Here is a 15,362-nt window from a genome sequence, read left to right as displayed (position 1 = left end):
ATTCCACAGTAGATAAGCTGTAGCGTTGTTTTTACAAGGAGAATATAGTTCTACAGGCAGCTGCTGTTGGTTTAGATGTATATGTTGTGCAGCATGTGTATGTGTGCATCAATGCGAGGACATACAACACGTCTATGTGACTTCCACACTTGTTTCTTTGGCAGTCATTGCAGATATACATAATACTTGCTTCATGACTTATGAATGTTAAGCACTAATGTATGGCAACACATTTATATGAATTCTAAAAATGTGCTGATTTACTGGCATTAACTAAGGAGTAGCTTCTCATGACCTTAAGATGCATTATGTGTGAGTTCAAAGATTCATCATATATGAAGCAGTTTGCTCGCCAAGCACTTTAACTGTGGGTCAGCTTCTGGTTAGTAGGCAACTCTCTTGTGTATTTCCCACACCGTCGTACATCAGTCAGCAGTATCCTCCACTCCCATTGATTGCTCCAATCACTCGCCTCAAAGTCCAGATTAGTTTTACTCAGGACCCACCCACTTAGGGTCACCAGTTGCATTGACTGTCATCTACACAAGTCATTAGATTTTATTGGCGTTTCTCTAGCTGCTACATTGCCATTTGTCTCTTCCTGTGTGTACGCCCCATCAGGGGTGTGATCTGTGCTAGCATTCATCCAGCTTTACTGTTATTAACTATAACAAGAAAAAAAGTACTGTAGCAAAACCTTCACAACATTTTTAATATTTGAGTCATTTATGCCAGATTGGATCTTTCGATGCTTGACTTAAGACAACAACATGCCCTATGGAATAATAACAAGTTAACAAATTATTTCAAGCATTGTTCATATGAATGCCTTTATCAATTTTACTGATATACAAATACAGGGGGAAATAATTCACAACAGCCAACTTCAGATGAAATGTTCTTAGTAGGTATACAGTATCACTCTGTGACAATAATGCAAAGTCATCTTCTTCCAAAGTGCTGCCTAAAACATTAAGGAAAAACAAATATGTTAATCAGTCAGCATTATGCACTGTAAACTTGATGTTTAAAAAGATACTGGCTGTTATAATTAGCTTAAATGAACTGTAATTTACTCTGAGGGCAATTTCTAGCACTTGAAAAACTGAAACCTATTACCAGAACAACAGCTCTAGGGAACTTCTCTGTTATTTGATAGCCCATTCTGGGCTTAGACACACACTCAAACACAAATATCACACACAGTAAAACAAACAGCTTGGACAGATTGCAGGCATAAGCTTTCAAAAAGTGGCTGGGAGTAAAAACTATGCCAAATGCATAATGAAATGCACTCATACAACATATAAAAATATTACTGTCATTCTCACAATTAGTCTAAAAACCTCCTAAAGTGATATTGAATTACAATACATATTGTAATTGCACATTTCTGTTATTACATGAACAAACTTACCTTGTTTTCAGTTATTAAACTGTAACTTTACTCACTTGTTATCTGCTATATATTCAAACAGAATGAACATGACATCAATATTCATGAAAACTCAACTTTTCTCAGAATATGAATTTAAATGTAATGACCTGAGGACTGACCTTTTCCCCCCACTAACCTTTCATCTTTAAACTCTGACCCACAAAGAACTCTATGAACTGCTGGTGGCGATAAAGGTGTTGGGTGTGCTTGCTTTAATGGCCTTGTGGGCTGTTAAAGGCCCATCAGCCACACGGGGGGAGCAGCTGGGACTCAGAGGGTTGTTGAGCGTCGCGTTGAAGGTGCCCTTCAGTAGTGTGTTCATAATACTTGGACTCAACTGCAGAGACATAAACAAAACAGAGATGAGGGACAATGAAGGATGATGAAAAGTTAAATGGGTGTTCTCGGCCACCCCTCATTTCTTCACATTTTGCTTGGAACATATGCAAGCATACCTGGAAATACAGGTTATAAAGCAAAACGTTTGACTTTCATCAAGCTCATTAGAATTATACAATCTTTGGTATGGCCACCATTATTCTCATAGGCTGATCTATCTATTACTTTTGCAAAAAAAGTAATTAGATTATTGTTACTTTCCCATAAGCAGGTTCGTTCCTGCGTTACTAAACCGTGATTTTGTTTGTGAGAGTGTCTCATGAAAATGAGCAGTAACAGATGTGTGTAGATCAACAATGAATAATAGTGCGGGACAGAGTACGACCATGTAGCGTTTAAAGGTTGGAAGTACTTGCATTACTTTAAGTTGGATTCTGTAAAAAGTGACAAAAACATTAGCATCCGCTGTACACTCTGCGTGGGAAGAAAACTTCTTTCTACAGTGAAAAATTAAAGTTCAAATCTTAGCAAGCAGCGAGCACGCTGCCACAGGAATGTGAAATTCAGAGAGAAAACCCCGGATTCCCCCACTGACATGAGCGCTGTAGCTACCACATCCACTTCCACTGGGCAAACTTCCACCGGCCCCACTCCTGCTAAACAGGTGAAAATAGACTCGAGAGCGACAGGACTTAGTGCTGCTGAACCTTTGTTTTTATTTATTTATTTATTTTTGCTGTGTTTTACTTGCATTTATTTGAAAGAGTGAGTGTAAACACAAAATATAATTTTATTTTATATGCTGGAATATGCAGAAAATAAGTTTAAATGTTAAACAAATTTCTTCATGTCAAAGACTGTTGCATATAATTTAATTTCTGCTTGATGCAATGTGCATAAAGTTAAAAGATTAAAACTAATAAAAAAAAATTAAAATGACACTTTTTCATTTAATTAAATTTTATATGATGGATTATGCATAAAAAATAGAATTGGGCTGAAAGGTATATTGCTTTATTACATATTCAGGTTGTGTATCATGTTTTTTTTTTAAAAAGAAACTAAGTAATAAGGAAACTAATTACTTTTGAAAATAAGTAATCAGTAAAGTAACTGGATTACTTTCTTGGAGAAGTAATCAGTAATTAGTAACTAATTACTATTTTCAACTAACTTGACTAACACTGGTGATGAAGATGCATGTCTCAGATCCTGTGTCAGGTCTTTGTTGGATTCTTTTCAGATTTTTTCAGGCAATTTTCGTCTGCTATATATAGTTTTTTTACGTCTGTCACTCTTCACACTGACACCATTTTCAGATATGTCCTTTTATCCATTTGGCTAATGCCTCTTTAGGTAGAAATGGAAACTAACTATATGTTTTTGCAAAAGGTTGCTATTAACAAAGTGCCAAAAGATATAAATTAACATTGGTTCTTTGCTACGTTTGTCTGTTATGTGTAGACACACCACTGGTTCACTTAAGTTAGGTGCCTTTTTATGCTTGAATGATTCATAGGTCAGTGTTAAGTGGCTTAACAGAGAAAAAAAAAAACATTCTTCTCAAAAGACACAGAACTGAACTAAAAATGAGTGAAAATGCAGCCAATGTCAAAAAATCTTTAAAAAGACCTTCAAGCCTGGGTAATTGCTGAAGATCACTTTAAAGTCTGGCTCTTTCCAAAGAAAATCGTAAAGAATGATATGTGGCTCAAGACTTTTGCACATTACTGTATATTTTTAAAAAGGGAAAGAGAAGAAATAGAAAATTAACCAAAAAAAACCTCAAAACAATTAATGCATAAATGAATAACTGGAGGCCAATGCAATAAATTCAGGACTCATGGGTGGTTGTCATTTGACGTTAAAACAGGAGTAATGAAGTGTTCTTAACATTTTCCACCAGGGATTTAATCTAGATAAGTATTGTAGTCTTGTCTTTTAACACACATGGTCTGCACACTTACTAATTTCTTGACAAAGCTTAAGCAGCGTTTGAAGAAAAATTTATACTAAATAACATATATTATATTATGGTCAAACATTTTGTTCAGTCCTACCATGGACTGGTAACAGATCCAATGATATAAGGCCCAAATAATTTAAAATTAAATAATTATCTGAAGGGCTTAATTACTTCCAATATGCTTTTAGAGCGAGGGGTCATTAAGGTTAAAATCACAAACATGACTCAAAAAACCCTTACAAATACTGAGTCTGTTAGTCCCTGCTGGAGGGGGAGTCTTACAGAGGAAAAAACTAAACAAAACACCACGTTCACTTCAAAGTTTGCCCTTAAAATCACCTCCCAAAAAACCCACAGACATACACACATATATATGCTCTATGTACTCACACACTTCATCAGCTGTCCTACTCAGGTACTGCTGAGCCTTTTCTGCAAAGCTCTATCTCCCTCTCTCTCACTCGCTCTCTCTCTCACCCCCCACTACCTCCATATAACCTCTGAGCACGTACGTGCACACACGGACACGCACACATCAGTATGCCAGAGGTGCTGCAGCAGGATTTGAGAACACTGGCGGCACGGCTCAGATCTCAGTATTGATCCTAATGGGAAAAGGGTTGCAGGTTCAACTCCAGGTCACCCTGGGGGTTACTGGGTAGGTCGAGGAGATAGGGGAAGAGCCCTTGGAAGTGACGACACCATTGGAATGGCAATGATGAGGGAGATTATGGGATGCTCGAGTAGGTCAAAGAGGGGAGAAGGTAAAGGGGAAAATTGCAGGTTGGTAATTGGTGGTGGTGATTATGTTACTTGGTATGTATGAAGACATATTCAACCGCGCCCATGAGCACAGATGAAGGAGTGCAGGATGCACAGTCGTCCCTATAACACACACACACACAGCACCTGCCACACACAGTGAAGGAACGCAAGCATTTGCTACCCACAATCCAGCAAAACAAGAGACGCAAGAGAATCAAATTACTTTTCATGAGCAGCTCGTGTTTACCAGTACTTCAGTCGGCCAAAGAACAGATTATACACCTTTTGAGTCCGTCCGTCAGTTTGACACAAAGTGTAGATTGAACAGCCACAAGGTCTGTACATAACAACCCTGCGAGATCTATTCAGGAAAACTTGAGACTGAGAACAAAATGAATGCCAGGTACCAAAATAGATTCTGATCCAGCCAAAGAGTGAGACAAATATGGAGACAAGGACCCAAGACCATAATCAGGCTTTAGAAGTTTGTGAGCTCAACAATTTTTCTCTAATTAAGGCATAGCACTTGTGCTCCACTGACCAGTAGAAAAGGCTAGAGAAGGTCCTAGAGGTGCATGCCAGCAAAACCAGGTATTTTGAAAACTATGAAGGACTTTATTTTGTACAGCTTGCTTCTTTTTTGCAGGAGCAACACTATATATAAAAATATGGAAGATGAATGCTGTGTGTATAAACCACACCTTCACAGAATCCCTTTAGTCTTAAATCAATAAATAAAAACAAAATAAAACAACAAAGATCTAGTGTGTCACACACTGATTCATGCCATTTTTCTTGCCGAAACTCCAGACTTCATAGCGGGTTAAAGCCATGCAAGGACCTCCCTTTTTAAATGTATTTGTAACTCCCACAGTGAAGTATATTCAACAGATTAACAGTCAATTAAACTGTACTGTAGTTTCCAGCTCTTTTAAAACATACATTTTCCAAAGTCAACAAGAATTAAAAGTAGGAACATGAAAACTCACACACAGTGAGAGCCCTTACAAGCCACAGGCATCACACTGAGAAGCATATCATAATATGTCAACTGCATCAAGAAAACCTTATGTTCTAAATCATAATGACTAGGAGCCTGAGTAATAGTAGATTTTTATGAAGGTGGCCAATAAATACATACAGTATATATACTTGTACAGCAGAGTGATATTGACATTTCAAATTTAAAGGGTTACCACTGTCTGCTGAGCTTTACTCTATTTCATGTGCTGCACAAAGTGCTGAGAGTATTGTCAAAAATATACTCTTTAATTATTAAACTACCACTTATTTCTTTTTTATTTCAAATGAAAAAACTTAAGTTTCTTCTTTTCTTGCCTCAGTATGTGTTTTGTACTCGTCTAGCATATATATACCATTAAAGAGTACAGCATTTAATTAATATTTGTTTCTGCTCGACATCCGTTCCGAGTCGTTTTACATTTCCATATTCCAGCCACACATTTCTCTCTGTTAAATGAAGCTCAGCCACTAAGAACAGTGTTACTGTATGAGTGAGAAAGGTAATCAAGCCTGCTCAAGCAGGTACCTCACATAGTGCATTTAATGGAAATTCTAAATGAACCTTCACAGTGGACAAATGCTGCTCAAGTAGATAGCTTTGTGACATTATGCACACGTATGGACGAATGATCATGCGCACACTTATGCTGAAATAGCTACTGTTCCATTACATGAAAAGTCTGCTTCAAATTTCAGACGCTCAGAACACATTTCCAGCTGTTGAATTTAACTACCCTCTTCAGCAGCTCAATTTTCTGCTTTCTGTCTCTCTGCTCCTCTTCCTCCACGCATTTTCACCACCTTTTCAGCACCAACTCACCTCTACCGCCGTTTCCCCTTCTCTCTCACCCCTCCCTGCTTCCTTCTCATTACTACCATGCTACACTTTGCCTGCTCATCTTCTACAAGCACTTATTTATCTCCCTCTCTGCTCCACTTCATACTATATTTAACGCTGCATGGCCCGTGGTGTCATATAGAATCACAGTTACACAGCTAATTACTGAGCAGCGAGCTTAAACTTGCATTTCGCTATTAAAAAGGAACTTGACTTCCTCCAGCTAAATGGAGCCATATGATTATGTACAATGCAATAGAATCAGTCTATAACCCATGAATGAAATCTTTTTTTATGTTCTTGTATGGGGCCTTTACTTCATTATACATATGTATGAATACCAGATGGACATCTAAAATTATTTAGATCATAGGAAGGTTGAAAATAAAAAAAAGTACTTGCAAAACAGTGTGCAGTGCTTCTGGTAAGAGGCATCATGAGTAATCTGAAATGCCAAATCTAGTTTACCAAATAGTATTAGCTCATCTTAGAAGTGACTGGCAGGTTTGCAACATGTTCTTTTGCTGCATAAGGTGGGATTGAGCCTCTTGAAGCCTCTAACACATTGCAAGAGAAAGTCATTTAGACCTACAAAAAAAATTCCAACTGACCTATCATGCCTCCTCCAGAAACTGGTGCACCCAAATGAAGTATATACTTGGACAGAAGAAAGATACAAATTATGCTGTCGGAGCTCTTGGGCAGCCAGTGGAGCAGAACTTAGAGCCTAATTTACTCATCTGCAGCTCACTTCTACAGAGAGCATTATTAGCTGATATTGAAGATCTAATCATGTAACTACACTGCTACAAAGTTTAGCAAAACCAATTTACTCTTACTTTGAGACAATTATCTACCATCTTTAAAGCTCTCTGTGATGGTTAAAGTAGCTGCAGACAAACACTCGATGTGGATCTCAGTTCAATACAACTTTTACCACCCAACCCCTTGGGGGAGAAAGGATGGAGATAGGACAGGTTGAGGTGGGAGCAGGATAATATCAGATTTTTCAACAGTTTTACTAGCTACAGTAGAAATTCCCACAGCTACACCTCCCTCTTATAAGAGAAAGAAATAAAGCAAAGACAACGATTGTCATCGAGAGAGCAATGACAAAAACTCATCCAAAAAGATTATGATAGACCGACTTGAATGTCAAGGAAGGTGGTAGGTAGGCAGACTCACCAAACATTTTGAGCTCCCAGAGGAGAGAGGTGTATTTACAGCGTCCTGCATCTTGTGTGATACTTACAAATAAATGTAGAAAATGTATCAGCTCATAACAACCAAAAAGAAAAGGCACATAATCTTAACAATTCAACCTCTAACATCTAAATGACTATATAGTATGAATTTACACCCAGTTAGCGTAGCTAGTGCCAACAACTAGGGCTGGGTATGTCACTGATTTCTAGAATCGATTCGATTTCGATTCACAAGGTCCCGACTCAATTTGATCCACGATTCGATTCAATCTGATTCGATTCAATTTGAATCCGGTAAAATTTGCCTCAGACAGTCAGAAATATTATAATTCTGATCACGTATCAGTACATTTCCATATTTTTATTTCTATAAAAGGAAAGCTGACACTTGCGAGACTTTATCAAAGGTGTAAGCATCACAGCAGATGCCTTTGTGTCAAAGTAACTGAGGATAAAACAGAAAAGCATGAAGGCGACTTTCCTGGCCTGGGATTTTATAGCAGATGACCTTAAAAATATTCTGCAGTAGATCAAAAACGAAAGAAAACCATTAATCAACACATGAACATTACCTGATGCTGCTGAAGTGAAGCAGAGCAAAGTTACAGAGGTTTTTACATTTGTTTAGAAGCCTATTGAACGACAGAAATGAGGCTTTCTTTTCGGAAGTAAGTAAAAGGAAAAAAAAAAAACAGGGGCCGACAGCGCTGTAAACAACAGACTTGTGCTAACAAGCAAGCGAATAATGCAGAAAACAGATTTTTAGACGGGAAACTGTTCTTGAAGTACAGAGAGCGAGAGAGCTGTGCATGAAGTGTGATTTTATCGTGGTGGAAGCAAAACAGCAAAAGTCAGAGGGAATTCATGACGATGTTTACGTGAAGCGAAGTTTGGATCTTCTTTTGCATCTGGTTCAGTCAATATTGTTTGGAGAGAGATAAAAACCTGCAGCTTCAGAATCAGCGCAAAAAGGGCGTAAACACAAAGAGCGGACCCGCCGAAACATCAGAATCAGCGAGCTTTCAGCCCCGACTGTGTCCGTGCCGTCGGGTGAGAAAGGCGACATCTCACTGATTCTGATCCGTCGGTGGGTCCACGCTTTGTGTTTACGTCTTTGTGCAGAATCCGTGTACCTGCTCTCATTTCCTGTTTAACTGTTTGGTGGTTGTTGAAATTTTGTGAGGTTTAACCTGAGATTCTGGCATTTCGGGCAAAGTACATTTATATTTAAAAATCGATATCACGTTATCCAAGCCAGAATCAATTTTAATTGATAATCAAAACCCACCCCTACCAACAACCCAAGGCAGTAAAGTTACAGATGCAGACAAATTTGTTGGTACCATCCCACAAAAAATTTAAAAAAAAAACAACTTTACAACCAACTAGAAAGTGCATTTTCTGAAGAAACTGCAGTGTGAATGCTTGAATCTGAATGTATGCACTGAAATGAATTAATTGCTGAATTTTGAGTTAAAAATTTTGAATGGGATGAAAAAACTGAATTTTGAACCTGAAAACCAAAGTGCTGAACTGCTAAAAGCTGACATTTACACAGAAGAAGTTGGAAAATAGCTGAAAATTTTTTAAATGTAAATGAAAAAAACCTAAGAAATGAGAAAATAAAATTTAGAGTCAGAAAACATCTGAATGAATATTAAAAGTTCATAGTCTTTGAATCACTGAATAACTAAAATGTTATCCCTCCACTTGGATCCACACAGTTTAAAAAGTTTACATCTCTGAGCTTTTAAAGACACGGTGTTGGACAGAGAACAATGATGGCGACGTTTTGAGGGTAAAATGATGGCTGATGAGCAAACACTGTGGACACAGCAGCAGTTAAAAGAGAAGTGTTTAAGATGAATCTTGGCAGAGTGAGACAGAGCTCGTTAGGCAGGCAGGTGTGAGCCTGGTTGCTATAGTGACTGCACCCAATGGCTCCCTACACACACAGACAGACATGCGCCTCACTTTTGATGCTTAAAATGAACAGAAAAGTCAGGCCGAAACAAATCGTTCCCAAATGAAAAGTACAGGTCGTATTGACAAAATTCTTTCACTGTGAGCACCAGCAATGTCCAGTCTACCAAATTCTCAGTTTTCATGGCTGTGGAGTTTATTATATAGACGTGGTGACAGTGTAAAGACACCATGCTCTTCTGATTTTCAAACGAACCTTCTGAGCCATTTTAACATTAGAGTCTATGGAAGAGTTGGAGGGAGGAGGCTGTGCATTGGTGACATTTATGAAAGAACCATAACACCTAGTACAATAGTAAACACATTGGATGAAAGAGGACAGCGATGGCTACGTTTTGAGGGTAAAATCAGACCTGTAGAGCAAACGCTGCGGACACAGCAGCAGTTTTAAAAAAAGATTTTAAGATTAATTTTTTCGCTCCTCTCACTCTAGCAGTTGAGCTGTCTCACTCTAGCGCCAACATTCCGTCCCATAAACACCCATTATAAACTCTGAAACGGGTGAAAAAACATCATGAAACTTAAACTGGAACTGAAGAAAAAGTATAATAGATATTGAAAAGATAAATACAAGTTGAAGAGTTGAATGTCTTGTCTTCGTTTTAAAGTTTGAATGGTGGCTCTATGTCAACGTATGTGGAAGTAGTAAGAGTTTAAAAATGAGTAAGTTGAATGAGGATTTGAAGGGTCTCCCCATTGAAATACATGGGAAATTTTTGTTGAAAAAAGTTGAATAAAATTAAAAATATAAATATTAAAAATGAGAAAAATACAAGCAGTCATGTCCAAAAGAAGAGGAATCTAACGGTGTTTGAATGGTTTTTCTAAGTTGAACGGTTTTGAAGGAGTAGGAGTACAAAAAACGTACGGAATATATAATAATAACTAGAAAGTGCATTTTCTGAAGAAACTGCAGTGTGAATGCTTGAATCTGAATGTATGCACTGAAATGAATTAATTGCTGAATTTTAAGTTAAAAATGTTGAATGAGATGAAAAATACAGAAATTTTCGCCTGAAAACAAAAGTGCTAAGCTACTAAAAGCTGAAATCCACACAGAAGAAGTTGGAAAACAGCTGAAAATGTTTTAAATGTAAATTACAAAGACCTAAGAAATGAGAAAAGGAAATTTAGAGTCAGAAAACATCTGAATGAATATTAAAAGTTCATATTCTTTGAATCACTGAATGACTAAAATGTGATCCCTCCACTTGGATCCACAAGGTTTACAAGGTTTACATCTGAGCTTTGAAAGACACGGTGTTGGACAGAGAAGAATGATGGCGACGTTTTGAGGGTAAAATGATGGCTGATGAGCAAACACTGTGGACACAGCAGCAGTTGAAAGAGAAGTATTTACTAAGATGAATCTTGGCAGAGTGAGAGAGAGCTCGTTAGGCAGGCAGGTGTGAGCCTGGTTGCTATAGTGACTGCACCCAATGGCTCCCTACACACACAGACAGACATGCGCCTCACTTTTGATGCTTAAAATGAACAGAAAAGTCAGCCCGAAACAAATCCTTCCCAAATGAAAAGTACAGGTCGTATTGACAAAATTCTTTCACCGTGAGCACCAGCAATGTCTAGTCTACCAAATTCTCAATTTTCATGCCTGTGGAGTTTATTATATAGACGTGGTGACAGTGTAAAGACACCATGCTCTTCTGATTTTCAAACGAACCTTCTGAGCCATTTTAACATTAGAGTCTATGGAAGAGTTGGAGGGAGGAGGCTGTGCATTGGTGCCATTTATGAAAGAACCATAACACCTAGTACAATAGTAAACACATTGGATGAAAGAGGACAGCGGTGGCTACGTTTTGAGGGTAAAATCAGACCTGTAGAGCAAACGCTGCGGACACAGCAGCAGTTTTAAAAAAGATTTTAAGATTAATTTTTTCGCTCCTCTCACTCTAGCAGTTGAGCTGTCTCACTCTAGCGCCAACATTCCGTCCCATACACACCCATTATAAACTCTGAAACGGGTGAAAAAACATCATGAAACTTAAACTGGAACTGAAGAAAAAGTATAATAGATATTGAAAAGATAAATACAAGTTGAATAGTTGAATGTCTTGTCTTCATTTTAAAGTTTGAATGGTGGCGCTATGTCAATGTGTGTGGAAGTAGTAAGAGTTTAAAAATGAGTAAGTTGAATGAGGATTTGAAGGGTCTCCCCATTGAAATACATGGGAAATTTTTGTTGAAAAAAGTTGAATAAAATTAAAAATATAAATGTTTAAAATAAGAAAAATACAAGCACACTTGTCCAAAAGAAGAGGAATCTAATGGTGTTTGAATGGTTTTTCTAAGTTGAACGGTTTTGAAGGAGTTAGATGCCAAAAAACGTACGGAACATGAAATAATAACTAGAAAAATTTGCATTTCCTGCGAAAATGCAGTGTGGATGCTTTAAAGCTGAAGCTGTCTGCAAAAACTAGCTGAAAAAGCTGAAAAGTTGCAGAAATTGTAAAAGGAACTTTGCTAAAATGTAATAACTTGGCAGAACTGCAATATCTTAGAGGAAACATAATACTTGGCAGAAATACAATAGCAAAGCAGAACTTGGCAGAAATACTGTAACTTACCAGAAACATGATAACTTCTCAAAAATACAAGAATTTAGGAGAAATAGTATAAGATAACAGAAAGAATATATTTAGCCAAAAATACTTAAACATTACAGAAACACTATGATTTAGAAAAATAGTACAACATAGCAGAAATACTGTGTTTTACCAGAGACACTGTGATGAACTATGAATATTGTAATTTTAAATTAATACTATGTTTTAGCACAAATACTATAAAAAGCAGAAATACTATAATTTAGCAGAAATACTATATTAAGCACAAATACTATATTAAGCACAAATCCTATAAAAAGCAGAAATAGTATAAAAAGCAGAAATACTATAAAAAGCAGAAATACTATAATTTAGCACAAATACTATAAAAAGCAGAAATACTATAATTTAGCAGAAATACTATATTAAGCACAAATACTATATTAAGCACAAATCCTATAAAAAGCAGAAATACTATAAAAAGCACAAATACTATAATTAAGCAGAAATACTATCATTTGGCAGAAATACTATGTTTCAGCACAAATACTCTGGTTTAGCACAAATATCATAACATAGCAGAAATACAATTATATAGCAGAAATGCTATATTTAGAAAGAAAAATATAATATAGTAGAAATAATATGATTTAGTAGAAATACTATAATCAGCACATATACTGTAACATGACAGAAATTCCTCCACTTAGTAGTAATACTATAACATAACACAAATGTTATGATTTGGCACAAAAACCAGGATTTGGCAAAAATACTATGATTTAGCAGAAATACTATGATTGAGCAGAAGTACTAAGATGTAGTAAAAGTACTTTAATTTAACAGAAATACAATTATGGAGGAGTAATTCTTTAAAATGGGAGAAATATTGATACACACACACATACACAGAGCCTAAAGGGAACAGTATTTGTGCCATGGAGTGTTAACAAGAATGTGAGGTCCATATTAGAAAAGCTGGTAAAATGATAAAAGTTTGCAGAATTGTAATAAATGATGAATATGAATTACTGGTCTGTGATAGTGTATTAATTTGTAGGGGAAAAAACATGTTGACCAAGGTGGAATCGAACCAACAATCTTTGGCTTGCAGACACATGTCACTAACACCTGCGCCAGTATGACAGAGACCGGGCGCCTGGAAAACAGGTTGATGAGCAGTCAGAATTAGATTGTGGTGAGAGGCGAAAAACACCGTTTTTTGCAGTTACAAAATGTCGTGTAACTCAAAAACTAGGTGGACTAGAAGTATAATTATTGTACTGGGTGAATCAGCGGACTTTGGTGTACCTTGACTGCGATTTCCATTGCTCTTTGTACAACCGTCGCGGAGATATGATGAGAGAAGAAACGGAACACCTCAGATATGATTGGCTGGCTGGGAAGCCGTGCAGGCCCTGATTTGTAAATTTGAATGTCTCAGTCGTCACAGAGGATTGGCTGCTTGGGGACGTGGCAGTAATATATAGAAATAGTATGATTAAGCATAAATACTACATTTAGTAGAAATACTATGTTTTAGCACGAATACTATAAAAAGCAGAAATACTATAATTTAGCAGAAATACTATATTAAGCAGAAATACTATAAAAAGCAGAAATACTATATTAAGCAGAAATACTATAATTTAGCAGAAATACTATAAAAAGCAGAAATACTATAATTAAGCAGAAATACTATATTAAGCACAAATACTATAATAAGCACAAACCCTATAAAAAGCAGAAATAGTATAATTTAGGAGAAATCCTATATTAAGCAGACTTATTATATTAAGCAGAAATCCTATATTAAGCACAAATCCTATAAAAAGCAGAAATAGTATAATTTAGCAGAAATACTATATTAAGCAGAAATAATATAATTTAGCAGAAATACTATATTAAGCAGAAATACTATAAAAAGCAGAAATACTATAATTTAGCAGAAATACTGTAATTTAGTAGAAATACTATAATTGAGCAGAAATACTATAATTGAGCAGAAATCCTATATTAAGCAGACATACTATATTAAGCAGAAATCCTATATTAAGCACAATTCCTATAAAAAGCAGAAATATTATATTAAGCAGAAATACTATATTAAGCAGAAATACTATAAAAAGCAGAAATACTATAATTTAGCAGAAATACTATAATTTAGTAGAAATCCTATATTAAGCAGAAATACTATAAAAAGCAGAAATACTATAATTTAGCAGAAATACTATAATTTAGTAGAAATACTATAACTGAGCAGAAATACTATAATTGAGCAGAAATCCTATATTAAGCAGACATACTATATTAAGCAGAAATCCTATATTAAGCACAATTCCTATAAAAAGCAGAAATACTATATTAAGCAGAAATCCTATATTAAGCAGAAATCCTATAAAAAGTAGAAATACTATAAAAAGCAGAAATACTATAAAAAGCAGAAATACACACACACACACACACACACAGAGGGAGAGAGAAGCAACTTTGTAGGTCAGTCAAGCAGCCTGGGAGCTGCTAAATTTGAATCCACCAATCAGAGAGGCTGTGTACTTTTTCCCGCCAAAACAGGTGCAGCCGTTTTTACACACACAGCAGAGAGACATGATTTTTGCAGTCTATTTCTCATAGTGAGGACTACCCTCCAAACAAATGGCCATAATTTCCTAACCGTAAGGGCTAGAACGGTCATTCTTACACCGTTTTGTTCAGAAGAGATGGGGGAATCTTCAAGTGTTGACAATTTATCATTAAAATATGAATTATTAAAGATATTTGACTTGTAATGCACTATAACTGAGTAGAGGCGATGCAAAAACTGCCTTGACTTGCCCTCAAACAACGCTTTCTAACTCAAAATCTATTTGGAGTATCGATATCATTCTTTCACCGTAAGAGACAGCAGGCTTTGGTGAACAGTCATGGAAATTTTCAGGTCTTTGTGGAAATCCATTAAAAAGATATGACGAGAGAAAAAAGTGGTTCATTTCCAGAGTTTGAAAGCTGAAGAAATCTGAGCGAAGGACGGATTTCCTACCCTCAAACAAACGTAATTCATGGCCAAATGGTAATAGGTGAGACAAAAATTCTTGAATTGTGAGCGTCAGGAGTGTCTGAAGATATATCGGGACAAGCCTCATGTCTTAACTTTGCTTCGTTAAGGAGATATGACGATTCGAAAATGCCTCTCATTACAGAAATCAGGCGGCGATTTTGAACAAACTCTCCATTGACT

General features: G+C 36.4%; 1 protein-coding gene across 2 annotated transcripts in view; it reads right to left on the bottom strand.

Annotated features, from left to right (window-relative positions):
• Nucleotides 1-702: 702 nt before the first annotated feature.
• The window catches only part of stpg2 (sperm-tail PG-rich repeat containing 2), a 70,072-nt gene continuing 55,412 nt past the window's right edge, over nt 703-15,362 (bottom strand). For both annotated transcript variants that reach the window (XM_006789721.3, XM_006789722.3), the window contains exons 13-14: nt 1,575-1,775; nt 703-964 (exon numbers count right to left, since the gene is read on the bottom strand). In XM_006789721.3, the coding sequence (XP_006789784.2) occupies nt 1,608-1,775 (168 nt within the window). In that variant the 3' untranslated portion in view covers nt 703-964; nt 1,575-1,607. The remainder of the gene's footprint in view (nt 965-1,574; nt 1,776-15,362) is intronic.

This window comes from Neolamprologus brichardi, chromosome 12 (genome assembly GCF_056152115.1).
Source record: "Neolamprologus brichardi isolate AB-2024 chromosome 12, ASM5615211v1, whole genome shotgun sequence".
In the NCBI taxonomy this organism is placed as follows: Eukaryota; Metazoa; Chordata; class Actinopteri; order Cichliformes; family Cichlidae; genus Neolamprologus; species Neolamprologus brichardi.
This window is presented reverse-complemented; position numbering and strand designations above follow the sequence as displayed.